Raw genomic sequence first — 20437 nt, 5'->3', positions numbered from 1 at the left:
ATGGCGCAGTGGTTTACCACCGCCTTCAGCCCAGGGCCTGATCCTGGAGATCCGGGATCGAGTCCCACATCGGGCTCCCTGCATGGAGCTTGTTTCTCCCTCTGCCTGTGTCTCTGCCTCTCTCTCTCTCTCTCTCTCTCTCTCTCTCTCTCTCTCTCTGTGTGTGTGTCTCTCATGAATAAATAAATAAATTTTTATTAAAAAACAGATACAATAAAGTTTCATTGCACAGCACACCCATTTGGTTCATATTGTCTATGGCTGCTTCTGAGCCACAAATGCAGAGTTGAGTAGTTCCATAAACATCACATAGCCTGCTGCTATAGACTGAATGTTTGTGTCCCCACAACTTCCTATATTGAAAACAAATCCCCAGTGTGATGCTATTAGATGTGGGGCCTTTTAGGAGGTGTTTAGGGCTCCAGAACCCTCATGAAAGGGATTAGTATAAGAAACTGAAAACATCCCTTGACACTTATGCCATGTGAGGACATAGTGAAAAGATGGTTTATGAAGCATGGAGTGAGACCTCACCAGACACCAAATCTGCCACTGCTTTACTATTGGACTTTCTAGCCTCTAGAACTGTGACATAAAAATTCTGCTGTTTATAAGCCACTCAGAATACATAGTATTCTGTGTTAGCCCTGACAAATTAAGATTACCACAAAGTTTAAAATATGTATTATCTGGCCCTTTGCCAAAAAAGTTTGCCCTCCCTGGCTATGATGAACATTTTGTAATAAAAATATTTGCAGTATACTGTTAAGTGAAAAAAGGGTAACATAAAACTATGTTGAGTATATTTCATAAGAACTCTTTGTACGTATGTCTGTACATGTATATGAGTTGAGAAAAAAACTTCTAAAGATTTATTTATTCATGAGACACACAGAGAGAAGGCAGGGACACAGGCAGAGGGAGAAGCAGACTTCCCTCTGAGAGCCCAATGTGGGACTCAAACTCAAGGATCACACCCTGAGCCGAAGGCAGATGCTCAGCCACTGAGCCACCCAGGCATCTTGAGAAAAAAAAACTTTATAAACATATTTTTCAGTATTAATTGGGACATTATAAGTAAATTTTATTTTGGTGCTTTTCTGTATTTTCTAAATTTCTATAATGAATGCATATTAATTCTGTTATCAGATTAAGATATAATTTTTAATAAAACAACAAGAGGGGACAGACATTTCTCTATGCTGCAGCATGGAAAGAAATTTTATCTTTGCCACAGAATTTTTACAGAAAGGTCAGACAGTAAATATTTTAGGATTTGTGGGTCATATGGTCTCTCTCTAAAAATTCAATTCAGTCATTACAGCATGAAGTCACTCACAGACTAACCTTAAATAAGTATAACCATGATCCAATAAAACTTTATTTACAAATATCAAAATTTGAATTTCATAAAATTACATATCATAAAATATTTATTTTTTATTCCTATCATTTAAAAATGTAAAAACTATCCTCTGCTTGTGAACCATGCAAAAACAGAAATGAGATATATCCAGCCTGTGACTTAGATGAAAAAAAAAATCTAATATTAGAGGAGTCTGAATGTATCTCATGTTAATTTAAAATTGTAGTACAATCTCATTCAGAATTTCAGCATCTGCCCTCCTCAAGGTCTCTCATTTCTTTTTTTATTTTTGTGAAGAAATTTGCAATGATGGTATTTTATATTTTCTGACCACTGTTTTCCTAAGTTAAGGATATTATTCTAAGTGTTTAACCTATTGGTACCAATGCATAATAGTGTCCTCTTATAAAAGACAAAATGTTTTGCCATCTAAATCTGTAACAAAATATTTCACACCCTTGCATTTTAAAAGTGCGATATCTGAAGTCTATTTTTCTTATTTTGACATGATGGATATGAACTGGTATTTTTAAAAAAGTTAGGTTCAAAATACATATGGTTTGTGAAACACTATCAAATTATTGCACACTGTGATCTGTAGTGCACAGAGCAGCATGCAAAGTGATGATGAGAGCATGACAAATAATATCTGTTGCAACTACTCTGTCACTATGACACAAAAGCAATCATAAGTAGTATGCACAGGAATGAGCAAAGCTGTGTTCCAACAAGGACACTGAAATTAAATTTCATGTAATTTTTATACGTCATATTTTATTTTTCTTTTGATTATTTTCAACATTTAAAAATATAAAAACTATCCTTGGCTCCTTGCCACACAAAGACAAGCATTAGTAGTTTGTTAATCCCTGCATCAGAGAAAGGAACTAGGACCACAGAAGATCAGTTGCAGAATAGTAGAATCAAGGTTTTAGGTTAACAATGGTAATATCACTAATATTTTACCAGTACTTAAAAATAAAAAGTTACTTTAGGAGGTAGTACATGCATTTCATAGAAAATACTGAGCCCAAGCTATATGACCATTTGTTAGAAATGGTGAGAAAAGGATTTCTGAATTCAAATGATGAGATCTAAGGCTTCTTTCAGATAGTTCTTTTACAAATTTTTAGCTACAATCTATCCTATTAACTCTAGGTTAATATTGCAATTCCAACGAAGACAGAGATAGAGTCAACGAAGGGGGGATGTAGAGAGTGAATGGATAATACATAATGGATGTGGTTCATCTGAAAAAAAACTACACAAAGCCAATCAGCCAACCCGTACTCAGAGAAAAGTCCTTGGACAAATGCAAAAAGATTAGCAAATAAATATACATGCATTGTTTTAAAATAAATTTTTAAAATGTAAGTATTCATTTAAAAATGATTACTGGCTTTTTGATTAATTGACCAATTATTGAACCCAATTATACAGAAGGTTCCCATTAAACACATTTTAAATTGTCATTACACATTTTTAAAAATTTTTACCTCATAAAGTGTGTTGTATGTGGTGACAGTCACAGTGTTTGTATGCAACATCAGCCTTTCTCCAAGAAGAGTGAAAAGACTATGAGTATGCATAATTTCCACTTTTCTCCTGGAAAAAAAGGGGGGAAAAACAAAATACTATGAAATACATTGGATTTTCTAATCTCATGACTTTGGAATAAGAAAGTACAATCTATTAAGCAGATACAGAATCATATAGGTAATTATGTTTACTAACTTCCAACTGCAAAAATAAAAAAATAACAGTTTATAGCACAGCTATCTTCTAAATATCCAAAAATACTATTTAAACACTTCTTAAATAAATGTGAAATATACAAATTATAAATTATTAATAATCACAGCGATTATTTTCAAATTTCTAATTAACTATTTAGGAGTTATTTTTATTAGGTTAAAACTATTGGCTTCTCCTAACAAAGACCACAGAATTTTTAAATCTATTTTTAAGCCTATAAAATAATCTATGCTAAACTTTATTATCAAGCATTTAAAATTACAGCTAAAAGTGAGTACTCTAGTTTTATGTTGGGATTACACAGCAAAATAATTCAAAAGAAGTAAACAGGACTCATTATTGCTTTGTATTTGTGGTCTGCCATGGTATTTAAAACCAAACAAAGGAAAAAAAAAAAAGCACCAAAAAACTTAGTTACTTACTACTGGCTCATTTATGTCTTCCCCTGCTCCCAACACCAAATCTATAAATAGGACAGAAGGCTCTACTCAAGGCCTCTCATTAGTGTCTCTGTCTTTGAATTCAAAATCTGATCTTCTTAGCTCTCAACCTTGATTTTCTATTATTTCCTGTTCCGATCTGGTAACTATGATATAAACCAATTCTTATTCCTTTCTTCAGGAATCCACAGCTATACTATGAATTCTAGCCTTTCTTACAGCCCGATTTGGCCACTAAACTTAAGAGTTTTAGCAAGTGGAATGTGAGCAGGAAGTCATGAACCATTTTTAGACCTGGTCAATAGAACAGCGCTCATGCATGTCTTCCATGCTCTTTCCCCAAGGCAGAAAACAGGAACCACATGGTGAAGACAGTGAGGCACAAGATGGAAGTAGCAGCCTGGATCTCTAAATCACAGCTTACAGGAAAACTGTCTGTTAAGGAACACTCATTTGGATTTTCAGTGAATAATAAAGAAACTACTAGTCTGTTAAGTAACTAAAATTTCATTGTTTGTCTGTTACAGCAGCCATTGTTACCTTAATTAATACAGATATCAAATAATGAACCATTATCTGGATACCATTCACCTGGAAATCCTCTCTACTAACATCACTCTCCAAGTTCCAAACTGCACAACAAAAGACAGGGCAGCTGTCTCCCCTCACCTAATCCTCAGTCCAGGGAAGGAAACAGCAAAATAACGTAAACCCAAAGCTCAGGCTTTATCTTGTGGCTGTGTTTGCCAAATACTTAGTAAACATGATTGAAAAAGGTCAACTGGTCTTTAAAAAAAAATCAGGACTGATGAGTATTATGGGATTATACAGGGGAAGGCTATAAGTCTCTTCCAATTCAAGCTACACCCAAGGCAAGGAGGACTGAAATTTTCATTTGCTCCTAATAAGAAAGAAAGAAAGAAAGAAAGAAAGAAAGAAAGAAAGAAAGAAAGAAAGAAAGAAAGAAAGAAAGAAAGAAAAAAGCCAATGTGTATTCCTTAATATATCTCTCTGATACATAAAGCTGGTAAAAGTTATCCAAATTAGGCTATCTGGAATAGCCTAATTAGGAATTTACAGTAAACTCTTACTTGCACCAGTACAATTTCAGCTACTAAAGAAATAAATGCCTTCCTGATGAGCTCCTAGGATGTAAATGTCTGCAGTACAGCTATATTCTAGGCTTCTGGGGGGACTTGAAGAATGCTCTGCATATACCAGAGAAGAAATGGGTCAGCTTCTTCTTGCAGTTTGCTTTAAAACCATGTTTACCAATAAATCTTGCTGCAAAGCAGTCAAGAGATAGCCAAAAATGCCACCTGTTATCTCAGGCAGAGTATGGGTGAGTTATGTATCACATGATTTTGTTTCCCACAGAATCCCTAATCAAAGACCCAACTCTATGCATTGGGCTCTGAAAAGCTTCTACAGGGCATATATGAGAGAAACTAACATCATGACCCCACTTAACCTTAAGACCTAAACAGACTTCAGGCTTTTAATGCCTATTTGCATACCTTTGAATTTCATAGGATTTCTGTCCACTTGGATTAAGAATGCAATCTTTTTAAGAATAACCTTTTAATCTCATACAAATTACACATTTATTAGCTTACTAAACATTCCAATGAAAACATATTCCGATTTTCTTCTTCACAAAACAAACTAGCTTTTCTTTGGATATGTCTTGTAACAAACTCAGACCATATGTTGGAACAATAAAAAAGTAAGAGCAACTCATAATTCCATAACCTAGAGAAAATCATTATAAAGTATCAGTTTATGTTCTTCTAGATGAATTATGATGCATATAAATATAGATGACAAATATAGATGGTATCAATACAATGAGAATAATTCTATATAAGGTAATTTATAGCTTTTTTTCCTGTAAATTATGTAGCATAATATACCCATTCACTACTGTTGGCATTTATGCTATTTCCACTCTCTTTTTCCTACCATACACAAAATTTTTCCCTTATAGGTAAATCTTTGAGTATATCCATGACTATTTCCTTAGAACAAATTCTTATAACTGAAATGATGGCGGTTAGAAGCTTTTATATTTAATTTTATGAGACTTTGCAATTTATGACCTCCAAAAATATGTACATTCATACTTCCACCATCAAAACGGAAACACATTTTACCAGCAGCTTCACTCACCAACATAAACATAAAATTCATATTTTATAAGTATATAACTTAGTAATTTATCAAAAACCTTATAGAGTGATGTAATCATCATCAATTTCCAGTTCTGAAATTTTTCCTCACTCTAAAAAGTTCCCTTTGTGGCCATTTGTAGTCAATTCCCACTCCCATAACTACCCTCATCACTACCCCAATGTAATCACTAATCTACATTCTGGATATTTCACATAATATGTAAGTCTTCTGCATCAGGCTTCTTTTATTTAGCATAATGATTTTTAGGACTCATTAATGTCCTACTATGCATCAATAGTTTGTTTCCTTTTAACTGTACACTAGTATTTCATTGTATGAACATATGATACTTTATCCATTCACCAACTGATAGAATTTTGGATTGTTTCCAGCTCTGAATTATCATAGATAAATAGTATTAAGAATGTCCAAGTACAAGTCCAGGTGTCATTTCTCTTGAGTAGATATCCAAGCATGGACATGCCAGGGTATGTGCTAAGGGTCACATTTTTTAAGTAATTAGAAAACTCTTCTGAAACATGGCTGGAGTATTTCACATTCCCTTCAGCAATGCATGAGAATTCAGTAAGTTGTTATATGTTCTGGTTACATGGTATATGTTTCAGTTTTATTCAAATCAAACCATTTTCTATTTTTCTCTGTGATTTCTTTTTTGACCTACGGGTTCTTAGAAATGTGTTGTTTACTCTCCAAATTATCAAGCAATTTATAAAATCTCTTTCTGTTCTTTATTTCAAATTTAATTTTGTGGCAGTCAAAGAAAATTTTTGTTTGGTCTCAATTCTTTTAAATTTATTGAAACTTGTCTTGTGTTTTATAGTCCAGCCTAAATATATCTTATATTTGAAAACAATTTGCCAACTTTAGGTGAATGTCAATATACTGTTCAATTATGATCTTGAATGGGGGAGTGGTGGTGAAAACAGGCTTTCATTAATTTTAAGTTACTGAAAGGGAATGCTCTAATATTTTACTACTAAATGGACTATGGGTGAGTTTCCAGAAGATATACCCTAACAGGTTAAAGAAATCATCTATTCCTGGTTTCCTAAGAATATTTATGATGAATGGATACTGAACGTTACCCAATTTTTTGTATCCATTTGTGTAATTATATAGCTACTCTTTAATGTGTTAACAAGGAGATCATATTAAAGGATGTTAAACTATCCAATGTTAAACTATCCTTACATTCACCATAAAATTGAAAATCTAGAAGAAAAACTTTCTTTTTTTAATATAAATATTTATGGCTGGGGTGCCACAGTGGCCCAGTAGGTTATGCTTCTAACCTTTGATACTGGCTCAAGTCATGAAAAGTCATGAACTCAGGGTTTTGAGATTGAGCCCTGTGTCTGGTTCAGCAGTCAGCCGGGAGTCTACATGAGATTCTCATTCTCTCTCTCTCCCTCTCCCTTTCCCACTGCTCCTCCCCTCACTTGTGTTCTATCTCAAAAAAAAAAAAAAAAAAAAAAAAAAAGGTAATAAAATGAAATAAAAATGTATGGCTATAAATTGCCTCCATTACCAATTAAGCCAATTCTTAGAAGTGTACATACAAAAAATTTTCAATATTTTTTATTCTAATCATTTTATAATATGTACAATAATTTATTGTTATGAGTTATTTAAAATACATATATTTCCATTTCTTAGTTTGATTATTCTCATTGATTTTTTGCATAATTGCACTATAGGTGAGAAATCATCTTTATGACAATAATTCATTTAAATTTTGGACAATTTTATGGCTTCAATTGGCAATTTTTACAGTTTTGTGTGAGTTTGATAAGAACGTATATATAAACCAAGCCACTGGATTTTCCGTTCAAATTTATACTGTGTTAAGGTTTTTGGTGACTGCTCCTTTAAAAAGAATATGTTCAAATCTCTAAAAAACTGAAATCTTGGGGATCCCTGGGTGGCGCAGCGGTTTAGCACCAGCCTTTGGCCCAGGGCGCAATCCTGGAGACCCAGGATCGAGTCCCACGTTGGGCTCCTGGTGCATGGAGCCTGCTTCTCCCTCCGCCTGTGTCTCTGCCTCTCTCTCTCTCTCTGTGACTATCATGAATAATAAAAAAAAAAAAACCTGAAATCTTTTATTTCAGTTTCAAATTTAGTCAATTTTGCTTTCTATACCTCACCTACGCTGTTATGTATAAATGTATTTGAAATTGTTTTGTCCTCCTGGTGAATTGAACCTTTTGCCTTACATGGTACCCCTCTTAGCCTCACTGATTTTTGTCTTTTAAGACAAAAATATATTATGATAGTTTATTTAAATACTGATCTATCAATTTTTAACATTTAGCTTTAAAAATAAATAATACTTTTATTTTGATAAAAAATAACAACATAAAAACATAAAAAGATGCAGAAAGGTTTCACATCTAACTCATACCATCATTCACAATCCATACCCTGAACATACAGGTAAATATTTTTCCTGGTTTCTTATTTCCCTATCAGCTTACATATTACACACACTCTTTTAAATAGATTTTTTAAGGGTAGTTTTAGGTGTACAGCAAAACTGAGCAGGAAGTACAGAGAGTTGCCACATATCCTTTAGCCCCATATATACCATGTACTTGTGGGTTCCACCAATCACCAAAACCAACATTCCCCCACAGAGTAGTACATTTGTTATAACTGCCTATCAACTTGTTTCAAGTCTCAGTTCTACTGAGATATGATTAACATATAACATTACAGTAGTTTAAGGTATACAACATAATGATTTGATATAGGCATAAATTTCAAAATGACTACCATTATAAGGTGAGTTAACATCTATCATCACACAGGTATAAAAGCCTTTTCCTGTGATGAGAACTTGTAAGATCTACTCTCTCAGGAACTTTCAAATATACAATATTGTTAACTATAGTCAACATGCTATACATTACATCCCCAGAACTTATCTGTCTTAGAACTAAAGTCTGTACCTTTTGACCACATTCATCCATTCACCATATTCCCCGCTTGCCACCTCTATGTTCTGTTTCTATGAGTTTGGTTCTATTTCCACATATGAAATCATATAGTATTTTTCTCTGACTTATTTCACTTAACATAATGCCCTCAGGATCCACTCATGTTGTTTGAAAGGGCTGTATTTCCTCCATTATATAGATATAAAACAACCTACATGTCTATCAACAGATGAATAAGTGAAGAAAATGTGGATACACAGATTCACAGGTTGTTTCCATGTCTTAGGCTAATTGTAAATAATGCTGAAATGAACATGTGGGTATGTATGTCTTTGAGATAATGCTTTTGCTTCCTCTGGATATCTACCCAGAAGAATGGCTGGATCATATGGTAGTTCTATTTTTAATTTTGTGAGGAGACTCCATACTGTTTTCCACAGTGGCTGCAACTGATTTATATTCATACCAACAGTACACAAAAGTTCACTTTCTCTCCATATCCTTACCAACATTTGTTACCTCTTGTTATTTAAGATGATTAGCTACTGTGGTTTTGCTTTGCATTTTCCTGATGATTGGTGATGCTAAGCACCTTTTAATTCACTTATTGGCCATTTGTATGTATTCTTTGGAAAAAAATGTCTTTCAGATCTTCTCTCCATGATTTTTAAATCAGATTGTTTATTTTCATCTGAGTAGCATGGATTTTTAAAATCTTTTGTGTATTAATCCTCATCACATATGTAACTTGAAAGTTTTTCTTCCATCTGTAGGTTGCCTTTTCATGTATTTGTAGTTTTCTTTGGTCTACAGTTTAGTTTGATGTAGTCTTGATCATTTTATTTTTGCTTTTGTTGCTTTTGCTTTGAGTGTCAAATCCAAAAACTCATTGCCAAGACCAATGTCTAGGAGCTTACTGCTTATGTTTTCTTCTAGGAGTGTTGTAGTTTCAAGTCCTACATTCAAGTCTTTAATCCGTTTTGAATTGACTTTGTGTATAATGTAAAATAGAAGTTCAATTTCATTCTTTTGCATTCAGCTGTCCAGTTCTTCAAATACCATTTACTTTTTCTTTTTTTCTTTTATTTATTTTTTAATAATAAATTTATTTTTATTGGTGTTCAATTTGCCAACATACAGAATAACACCCAGTGCTCATCCTGTCAAGTGCCCTCCTCAGTGCTCGTCACCCAGTCACCCCCACCCCCCGCCCTCCTCCCCTTCCACCACCCCTAGTTCATTTCCCAGAATTAGGAGTCCTCATGTTCTGTTTCCCTTTCTGATATTTCCTACCCATTTCTTCTCCCTCCCCTCTATTCCCTTTCACTATTATTTATATTCCCCAAATGAATGAGACCATATAATGTTTGTCCTTCTCCGATTGACTTATTTCACTCAGCAATACCCTCCAGTTCCATTACGTCAAAGCAAATGGTGGGTATTTGTCATTTCTAATGGCTAAGTAATATTCCATTGTATACATAAACCACATCTTCTTTATCCATTCATCTTTCGATGGACACCGAGGCTCCTTCCACAGTTTGGTTATTGTGGACACTGCTGCTATAAACACCGGCGTGCAGGTGTCCCGGCATTTCATTGTATATGTATCTTTGGGGTAAATCCCCAGCAGTGCAATTGCTGGGTTGTAGGGCAGGTCTATTTTTAACTCTTTGAGGAACCTCCACACAGTTTTCCAGAGTGGCTGCACCATTTCACATTCCCACCTCCTGCACTGTTGGTGGGAATGTCAAATACCATTTACTGGAGAGACTGTCTTTTTCCCATTGTAGAGTCTCAGCTCCTCTGTCATAAATTAACCGACCACATATATGTGGGATTTATTCCTGGATTCTCTACTCTGTTTCATTAATACACATCTCTTTTTATGACAGCACTATACTATTTGATTACTATAGCTTTATAATATAGTTTGACTCTCTTTTTTCCCTTTTGTTCATTTGTTTTGTCTCTTAAATTCCACATATAAGTGAAATCATATGGTATTTGTCTTTCTCCAACAGACATCCTTCCTTAGCATGACACTGTCTAACTCCATCTATGCCACTGCAACTGGCAGGATGTCATTCTTTTTATGGCTGTGTAATATTCCATTATATATGTATAAAAAATCTACCACATCTTCTTTGTTCCTTCATCTGTTGATGGACACTTGGGCCCTTAGATTCTTAGTCAAGCTTACTTCAGTCCCAGAGCAGCAGATCTCTCCCCTAGAAGACCAGTACAAACACCTGCCCACATCATATCTCCCAACCAGTGAGTTTTGCAGAGCCTCAGTTCTGGAAGAGTTGGTGTTAGGTCTCATTTTACAAATCTAGTTAAAACACTGCACATCTACTAATTAAAAACACTGTACATCTAGTTAAAATTCACATTTAGGCCAGAGACTAAACAATTCCCACAGTAGGCAAGAGAGTCTCTGCAGACAAAGCATAGAGGACAGAGCAGCCTAAAGGATATAGCAGCCAAGACACAACAACAGAGAGCATGTAGCATTCACCAGAGACAGCCCCTGAAGTTCCAGGCCCTGAGCACTACTGACCTCTTCTCCATTAGAGGATATGGTTTGGGTATTTTGAGGTCTTTTGTGGTTGCATACAAATTTTAGGATTATTTGTTGTATTTCTGTGAAAGATGCCATTGGAATTTTGATAAGGATTGCACTCAATCTGTAGATTGCTTTGGGTAGTATGGGCATTTTAACAATATTAATTCTTCCAATCTGTTTTCACAGAATGGATACCTATTTTTTTTTATAAATTAATTTTTATTGGTGTTCAATTTACCAACATACAGAATAACACCCAGTGCTCATCCCGTCAAGTGTACCCCTCAGTGCCCGTCACCCATTCACCCCCACCCCCCGCCCTCCTCCCCCTCCACCACCCCTAGTTCATTTCCCAGAGTTAGAAGGCTTTATGTTCTGTCTCCCTTTCTGATATTTCTCACACATTTCTTCTCCCTTCCCTTATATTCCCTTTCACTATTATTCATATTCCCCAAATGAATGAGAACGTACACTGTCCTTCTCCGGTTACTGTGGCCAAGTTCAAAAAGGGTGTTGCCTGAGTTCTCCTCTGGGATTTTGATGGAATCTTGTCTCACATTTAGATCTTTCATCTATTTTGAGTTTATCTTTGTGTATGGTGCAAGAGAGTGGTCCAGTTTCATTCTTCTGCATGTGGATGTCCAATTTTCCCAGCACCATTTATTGAAGAGACTGTCTTTCTTCCAGTGGATCGTCTTTCCTCCTTTATCGTATATTAGTTGACCATAAAGTTCAGGGTCCACTTCTGGGTTCTCTGTTCTGTTCCATTGATCTATATGTCTGTTTTTGTGCCAGTACCACACTGTCTTGATGAACACAGCTTTGTAGTACAACCTGAAATCTGGCATTGTGATGCCCCCAGATATGGTTTTCTTTTTTAAAATTCCCCTGGCTGTTTGGGGTCTTTTCTGATTCCACACAAATCTTAAAATAATTTGTTCTAAGTCTCTGAAGAAAGTCCATGGTATTTTGATAGGGATTGCATTATACGTGTAAATTGCCCTGGGTAACATTGACATTTTCACAATATTAATTCTGCCAATCCATGAGCATGGAATATTTTTCCATCTCTTTGTGTCTTCCTCAATTTCTTTCAGAAGTGTTCTGTAGTTTTTAGGGTATATTTTGAGAACCATTTGAATGGTAAATGGTTCTCCAACCTTTTATTTTCAGGTTGTAGGTGTCCTTCTGTCTAAAATGAGTCTCTTGTAGACAGCAAATAGATGGGTCCTGCTTTTTTATCCAGTCTGAAACCCTGCGCCTTTTGATGGGGTCATTAAGCCCGTTCACGTTCAGAGTTACTATTGACAGATATGAGTTTAGTGTCATCATGATATCTATTTAGTCCTTGTTTTTGTGGATTGTTCCACTGAACTTCTTCTTAAAGGGGAGTTTTAAGAGTCCCCCTTAAAATTTCTTGCAGAGCTGGTTTGGAGGTCACATATTCTTTCAGTTCCTGCCTATCTTGGAAGCTCTTTATCTCTCCTTCCATTTTGAATGAGAGCCTTGCTGGATAAAGTATTCTTGGTTGCATGTTCTTCTCATTTAGGACCCTGAATATATCCTGCCAGCCCTTTCTGGCCTGCCACGTCTCAGTGGAGAGGTCTGCTGTTACCCTAATATTCCTCCCCATGAAAGTCAGGGACTTCTTGTCTCTTGCTGCTTTAAGGATCTTCTCTTTATCTTTGGAATTTGCAAGCTTCACTATTAAATGTCGAGGTGTTGAACGGTTTTTATTGATTTTAGGGGGGGATCTCTCTATTTCCTGGTCTGAATGCCTGTTTCCCTTCCCAGATTGGGAAAGTTTTCAGCTAGGATTTGTTCAAATACATATTCTGGCCCTCTGTCCCTTTCGGCGCCCTCGGGAACCCCAATTAAACGTAGGTTTTTCTTCCTTAGGCTGTCATTTATTTCCCTTAATCTGTCTTCATGGTCCTTTAATTGTGTCTCTTTTTTCCTCAGTTTCCCTCTTTGCCATTAACTTGTCTTCTATGTCACTCACTCGTTCTTCCACCTCGTTAACCCTCGTCGTTAGGACTTCTAGTTTGGATTGCATCTCATTCAATTGATTTTTAATTTCTGCCTGATTGGATCTAAATTCTGTAGTCATGAAGTCTCGTGAGTCCTTAATGCTTTTTTCTAGAGCCACCAGAAGCTGTATAATAGTGCTTCTGAATTGGCTTTCTGACATTGAAGTGTAATCCAGATTTTGTAACTCTGTGGGAGAGAGGGCTGTTTCTGATTCTTTCTTTTGAGGTGAGGTTTTCCTTCTAGTCATTTTGCTCAGTGCAGAGTGGCCAAAAACAAGTTGTATTGGAACACGGGGGAGTATCACTGGTCCGTCCAGCTGGTCTTCTGGGGGAGGGGCCTGCTGTGCTGATTTTCAGGTGTTAGCACTTGGGGGAGCTGCTCTGCCCCTGCCTGCTTCAGGGCTCAGCGGGGGTTGTTTACCCCGTGGGGCCCCAGGAGGAACAGCCGCAGTTGCTATGGCAACTCTGGAAGCCTGGATTCAGCCTCCGCAGGAACTACGGGGCTCGGGCTCTCGGTTCTCTGTCCGCAGGGCCTGGAGGCTCCGGGGCGGGGCCGCTGATCTGCTCAGCTCGGGGCAGGAGCGTCCTCGCTGTCCTGGGCCCTCCCGGCCTCTGCCTGTCGCGGGGGAGGCCGGATCCTGGGCTGTGTCCCGGCGCCCTGTGCTCCGGGGCCTGCGCTGGTGGATTCGCGCTCCCGCCCCGCAGCCCCCTCCCTGGAGCCGCTCCCGAGCCCCTCCGAGCTGCTCCGGTCGGTCCCTCCGTGCGCGCTGCAGCCCTTAGGGATCTCGGCGCACTCTCCCGGGGCGCAGGTGTCTGTTAGTGTCCCCGGGAGCCCGAGGGCATCCCCGCCCTCCTGGGTCCTGCTCCAACTCCCTGCGAGCCCCTTTCCGCCCGCCCGGGAAGGTTGGTGCAGCTCCTGCTCCTCCGGGACGGGGCTCTCCTGTCCTGGGGACACTCGCCCCGGCCTCAGCCCGGCTCCTCGCGGGGCCCCTCCCCCTCGGAGGCCTTTTGTTCCTTTATTTCTTTTTCCCCGTCTTCCTACCTTGATAGAAGCGCGGACTCTTCTCACTGTAGCATTCCAGCTGGTCTCTCTTTACATCTCAGGCCGAATTCGTAAATTTTCAGGATGGTTTGAAGGTTACCTAGGTAATTTGGTGGGGACAGGCGATTTGGGGACCCTGCTCTTCCGCCATCTTGCCCCTCCCCCTCCTGGATACCTATTTCTTAATTTTTTCATTAATGTTTTTCAGTTTTCAGTTTATATATCTTTCATTTCCTTGGTGGAATTTATTCCTGAGTATTTTATTCTATGCAAACTTTCATTCTTTTTTCATGTCTTAACCTCTTATTTGTCATCTTTGTCTCTTGTTGCTACATTCTGCATAGTTTCATTTCTATCTTCCAGCTCACCAATTCTTAAGTTTATTTTGTTGTTTTTTTAAGTAGGCTCCACCCAATGTGAGGCCCAAACTCACAACCCTGAGATCAAGACCCTGAGATTGACAGTCAGATGCCTAACCAAGTGAGTCACCCAGGTACCCCACCAATTCTTAAATTTTATCTAATCTGTTTAACATGATCATGGAGTTGTTAATTCTAATTGCTACCTTTTCATTTCCAGAAGTTAATTCAGATTACTTTTGAAAGCTGCACTATTTAATATTATAGTATTTCTTAAGGATTATTTCTTCTACTATAGCTTTTCATTTTTGGCATATGAGAATTTACCTACTTTTGTGTGCTCAGTTATACATCTAAAAGGATTTTTGTTGTATTTTTTCCAAAATTTATACATTTTTAGTATTACAACATGTTTCAGGATATCCTGTTATACTCATTTTTTCTCCTCCAAGAATTCTTATTACTCATGTCTAGTCTCCTATTTTGTGTATCTTTACTTTTTCTTTCGCTTTATATATTTGGTCCATGCTTTGGGAACTTCTAGTCTAGTAATTTGGACTAACTAGAAGACAAACTATGAGCTAAAAAGACAGATTATCATTTGTGGTGATCTACTTGAATCTCAAATGTTCTTTTTAAAAATAAAATTCAAAGGTTCCACCCTAGCCTCCACCACTAGTTCTCCTTCAGTGAGTATATGGTTTGATGATTCTCTCTCATCTCCTGTCGCTGGCTACTGGCCTTAGATGAGTTGTTATTTTTCATTTTTATACAGCTGAGGTCATATCTCACTGCTGTGATTTTTACATGATGGGATCCCCACAGGTGTTGTAAGGCAGAGGACCTTTTAAGTATACTGATCTGTAGTACAAAACTTAGCTTGCTGTGAGTCGTGGAGCCAGCATTATGGCACTCCAATATTCCCATGCTCCCACAAAGGTCAAGGACAGGTAAGATTCATCCCATCACTTCAGGTACCTCTTGCCCTTTTGGTGGTCACTTACATAGAAGATAATGTTAACATTATTCAAGAGGGAGGGGGTGCAGAGGAGACAGAATAAGAGGCAGAGATCTTTCAGAGTAACGTGATCCCTCAAGATTTGCTGCTTTTTTTGCTTTTCCTTAGGCTTCAAACACAGTTCTTCTGCTGCTTGTCATTCCCATGGGAGAGAAAACCCCTCATCAGTTATCTTGTTTTCTCTCTTGCTACCCCAGGTACACATAGGAACCAACATTTGCCTGATGAAAGCCAAAAACCTTAGAGAATAGATACAAAGGAAACTTCTTTCCAACTCTCGTACTCGCAGAACCTACTTCACTACAGACAACGGATTCTGTCAGTAAAACTGGACTAATTCAATTACTCCAAAAAGAAATAAACCATTAGATCGAACAACTGTCAATATATAACAGGTCTATAGCCAACATTATAGACAGCAAGTTGATCCATTTATAGTCTGAATAACTTGGGAGAATTTACCCAGAAGTTACAAAGTTTGAAGTTAAGACATCAGACAAATATAGTTGTTGAGAATCTTTCCACAGTGAACATTAAATAACATGTTTAAATATTTGTCCAAGCTAATATTATCATAATTGTATTATAGAACAGCCATTTAGACATTTTGATAATCTTTCTGAACCATTGTTAGATTCTGTTTTGAAAATAAATAACTGTAATTAGATCACTTCCTTTTTTTTTTTTTCCTAGATCACTTCCACGTAAGAATAGTTTGGCTTCATACATCCAAGTTAGGTTTCTCATTTTTTTTTTTTAAAGGTTTTTTTTTTTTTTTTTTTTTTTTTTTTTATTTACGATAGTCACAGAGAGAGAGAGAGAGAGGCAGAGACACAGGCAGAGGGAGAAGCAGGCTCCATGCACCGGGAGCCCGACGTGGGATTCGATCCCGGGTCTCCAGGATCGCGCCCTGGGCCAAAGGCAGGCGCCAAACCGCTGCGCCACCCAGGGATCCCTCATTTTTTTTTTAGAGACATGAGGGGCAGAGGGATAGAGAGAACCCTAAGCCGACTCCCCAGTGAGTGCAGAGCCTGATGTAGGGCTCAATTTCATGACCCTGAGATCATGATCTGAGCTAGAATCAAGAGTTGGATGCTTAATTGACTGAGCCAACCAGGCACCCCAGGTTTCTCAAGTTTATGTAGCTTTTTATTTTGGAAATTTATAAGATTTACAGAAAAGTTAAAAAGATAGTACAGAGCGTTCTCATATATTATCCACCCAGCTTCTCCGTATGTTAATATCTTATCATGATACATATGTCAAAATTAAGAAGTCAAAATAGGTACAATATTATTAACTAAATTATATATTTTTATTCATATTTTACCAGTTTTCTCTAATGTCCTTTTTCTGTTCAGGATCCAATCCAGAATACTACCTCTCATTTAGTCATCATTATCTCCTTAAATTCCTCTCATCTATAGCAGTTTCCCACTCCTGGTTTTTCATGCCCTTCAACAGTTTTGAAGAGTACTTATCAAGTATTTTGTAGAATATCACTCAATTTGGGGATGTATGATACCTTCTCTGGACTAGACTTGGGTTATGTGTTTTAGAAGAATACCACAGAGATGAAGTAATTTCCCATCACATCATATCAAGGACTACATGGTATCAACATGATGTATGACTTTTGATGTTAGCCTTACTCAATAGCGAAAGTAACTGCTAGGTTTTACTATCCTTTGGAAGCAAATCAGTAAGTCCATCTCACACTCAAAGAGAGGAGATTCAAGTTCCATCCTGAGGGGGGAAAGTTGCTGCATGCATATATCATTTGGAACAGGCTTCTCAATTTTAATGATAGATATCAAATCTATCTCTAGTTCAGCTGACAATTAAAGTTTATAGATCTGGGGAACACCTGGATGACTCAGTGGATGAGTGTCTGCCTTTAGCTCAGGTCAAGATCCCAGAGTCCTGGGATTGAGTCTCACGTCAAGCTCCCTGCAGGGAGCCTGCTTCTCCTTCTGCCTAGGTCTCTGCCTTTCTCTCTGTGTCTCTCATGAAAAAATAAATAAAATCTTTTTTAAAAAATAAAGTGTATGGATCAAACAACTTGTATTCCAGGCACCTGACAGAAATTATAAACCTAGGCCTTACAAGGGAACAACTCACCAGACTTCAGTTTACCTTTATCCATGAACCAATCTCAGATTCCCTGCCAGGTAACTGCTCTATACACAAATGAGACACTGAGTTTTGGTGATATTTCATTTCTAAACAGTTTTAGAGATGATTTTCTTACATTTTTAGATATATACTCAAACCTTACAAATACTACCTATTTCCTCTTCCCCAATAATTATGCTTTATTTGTTTCAAATCGTGAACAATAATTGATAGTAATTATTATAGTAGAAACACTTATCTCACTGATCTGAATGCTTCTAGTATTTCATACTTAACTTTTATATTTAAGATAAATATCATACTGAAGATATATTCCATTTTTACCAGAATTTCATGTTAAATTGTACCCATTACCTTTTTGCTAACATTTTAAATGATCACATTGTAATATATTTTGATTAACCATTTTAAATCTACTTTATCATTTATCCTTAAAATTCAGTGAGGAAGCAGTATGGTTTTATTCATTATATAGGTTAAAAACTGAGGCTCAAGAATGTTTACAATACCATTCAGAAAATCTGTGACTAAGCCAGGATCCAAACCTATGTTGTCCAACTCAAAGGCAATGAATTACATGTATTTTACTAACCATTATCTCTATTCCCCATCAAGTATCATATGCTTTGTTTTAAATATTATATTTTACTATTAGACTTAATTTTATAATCATACAAATAGAAATCATTTGGACTTAATTCCCTTTGAAACTAAGTAGTTAAGTAAACAATTTCAGTGTTATCTCAGTCCTTTTACTACATGATTGCATCAATCAAGAACTCTTCACTTTAACTAATTAGTCACTGATGTTATTCAATCCAACTCCATCAATAAAATATTTAATCAAAGATTTTTAAGTTGTTTGTTATTTTTAAATATGTTTTTTTCTAAACAGTGTTATTGAAAATTTGTTTTGATAGGTTAACATTCACGTAGTTAAAAAAATAAAATGATTCACATTCACCTTCATTTCCACTAACTCCCCATTAGGAGCTACTGTTCTTAATCTCTTGTTTCTTATATATGATACTAGAGTTTCTTAATATATTATAGGAATTACTATATACTTATATCCTCCTTTTATACAAAATCACACCCTGTACATACTCATCTATACTATGTTTTTAATCATGCAACAATGTACTTGTGACATCAATATACTAAAACCTATTAGTTTTGTTTTACAACTGCATGGTATTCTATTTAATGAATGAACCATACATTTAACAAATCTCCTATTAATAGAAATTTACAATTTCTCCTAACCTTTACAATTATAAACAACAAAACAATGAATAACTCTGAAGAGCCATCATTTCATATGTGTACAAGCAATAAATTCCTGGGTTAAAAGGTGTATTTATAATTTTGACAGATACTGATCAAAATTAACACTGCACTTCAAATGGGACTACCCTAATTTATGCTCCAGTTACCAATGTGTGAGAATGCTTGCTCCCCTCATAACCAACTAATATATTGAGGTCTTACTTTAGTTTCAGATTATACTTCCCTTATTACCAGTAGGACTGCTCTTTGCAAATGTCTATACTCTGTGCCTGTTCTTCTTTATGAACTGACCATTTATTCATATCCTTTTCCTCTTTTTCTACTAGGGCAAAACTTGTGGGCGACCACAGACTAGCTGGAGTAACTGAACCAAACCAGGCCCGAACTTGTGTCCCTCATTCACTCAAAAGGCTCGGGAGCCTAAAGGGTTAACAGTTGGTAAACGCTTGAGAAAGGGCTTGAGCAATGGTTCTCAGGGCTCACTTATACGTGATCGCCCACGTAACACAATAGATACAACTTATTCTGACCTGGTCATAAATGTAAATAAGGGTCTGTGCTGTCCTTGCTGGTCTGTTTACCATATCTAATATTCCTTTGAAGTATGCACATCTGGAGCAACAAGCTTATCTATTTACCAAGGTCTTCTGGCACCTGTGAGTCTGTCTTGCATGTTGAGAAAGGGGAACTTTGGAGGGTTTCACAAACATGCTAAAGATAAACACCTTCTTAGCTTTGTTTTGCTCATGCTATAAAATGTTGTAGAACCTTGAATAAAGCTGGCACTGCTTGGACATCATCCACTGTGTCCCTCCTGTCCCCATCTCTTTACTTTTATTTTCCTCATCCCCTTATCCTTGGGACCCTGATTATGTTGCTGCAGCGCGTGCAACAAAAACTATCATGTAAGATTCTTTTAATTTTCTCAGTTTGTATATTAATTATGGAAATTACAATTTATTTTTTACATTCATATTTTTGCCTGTCTTGAATTGCTTAATTATGTTTTATCCATCTATATCATGAATTTTTAAAAATTAGGGATGCCTGGGTGGCTCAATGGTTGAGCATCTGCTGTCGGCCCAGGGTGTGATCCTGGAGTCCCAGGATCGAGTGCCACATCAGGCTCCCGCATGGGGCTTGCTTCTCTCTATTCCTGTGTCTTTGCCTCTCTCTGTGTGCCCCTCATGATTAAATAAAATCTCTTTTTTAAAAAATTAGCTTTTTAAATGAATTTCTCTGTCCTGAATCATTAATTCCTACTTTTCCGGACATTTTAACAATACTGTTCTTCCAACTCAGG

At 36.8% G+C, this 20437-nt stretch overlaps 1 protein-coding gene across 2 annotated transcripts in view; it reads right to left on the bottom strand.

Moving 5' to 3' along the window:
- The window catches only part of NBEA (neurobeachin), a 672481-nt gene that overhangs the window by 485181 nt on the left and 166863 nt on the right, over window positions 1-20437 (bottom strand). For both annotated transcript variants that reach the window (XM_055317362.1, XM_055317363.1), the window contains exon 18: window positions 2863-2971. In XM_055317362.1, coding sequence (XP_055173337.1) covers window positions 2863-2971 — 109 coding nt within the window. The remainder of the gene's footprint in view (window positions 1-2862; window positions 2972-20437) is intronic.

This window comes from Nyctereutes procyonoides, unplaced genomic scaffold (genome assembly GCF_905146905.1).
Source record: "Nyctereutes procyonoides isolate TBG_1078 unplaced genomic scaffold, NYPRO_anot_genome, whole genome shotgun sequence".
NCBI classification, from domain to species: domain Eukaryota; kingdom Metazoa; phylum Chordata; class Mammalia; order Carnivora; family Canidae; genus Nyctereutes; species Nyctereutes procyonoides.
This window is presented reverse-complemented; position numbering and strand designations above follow the sequence as displayed.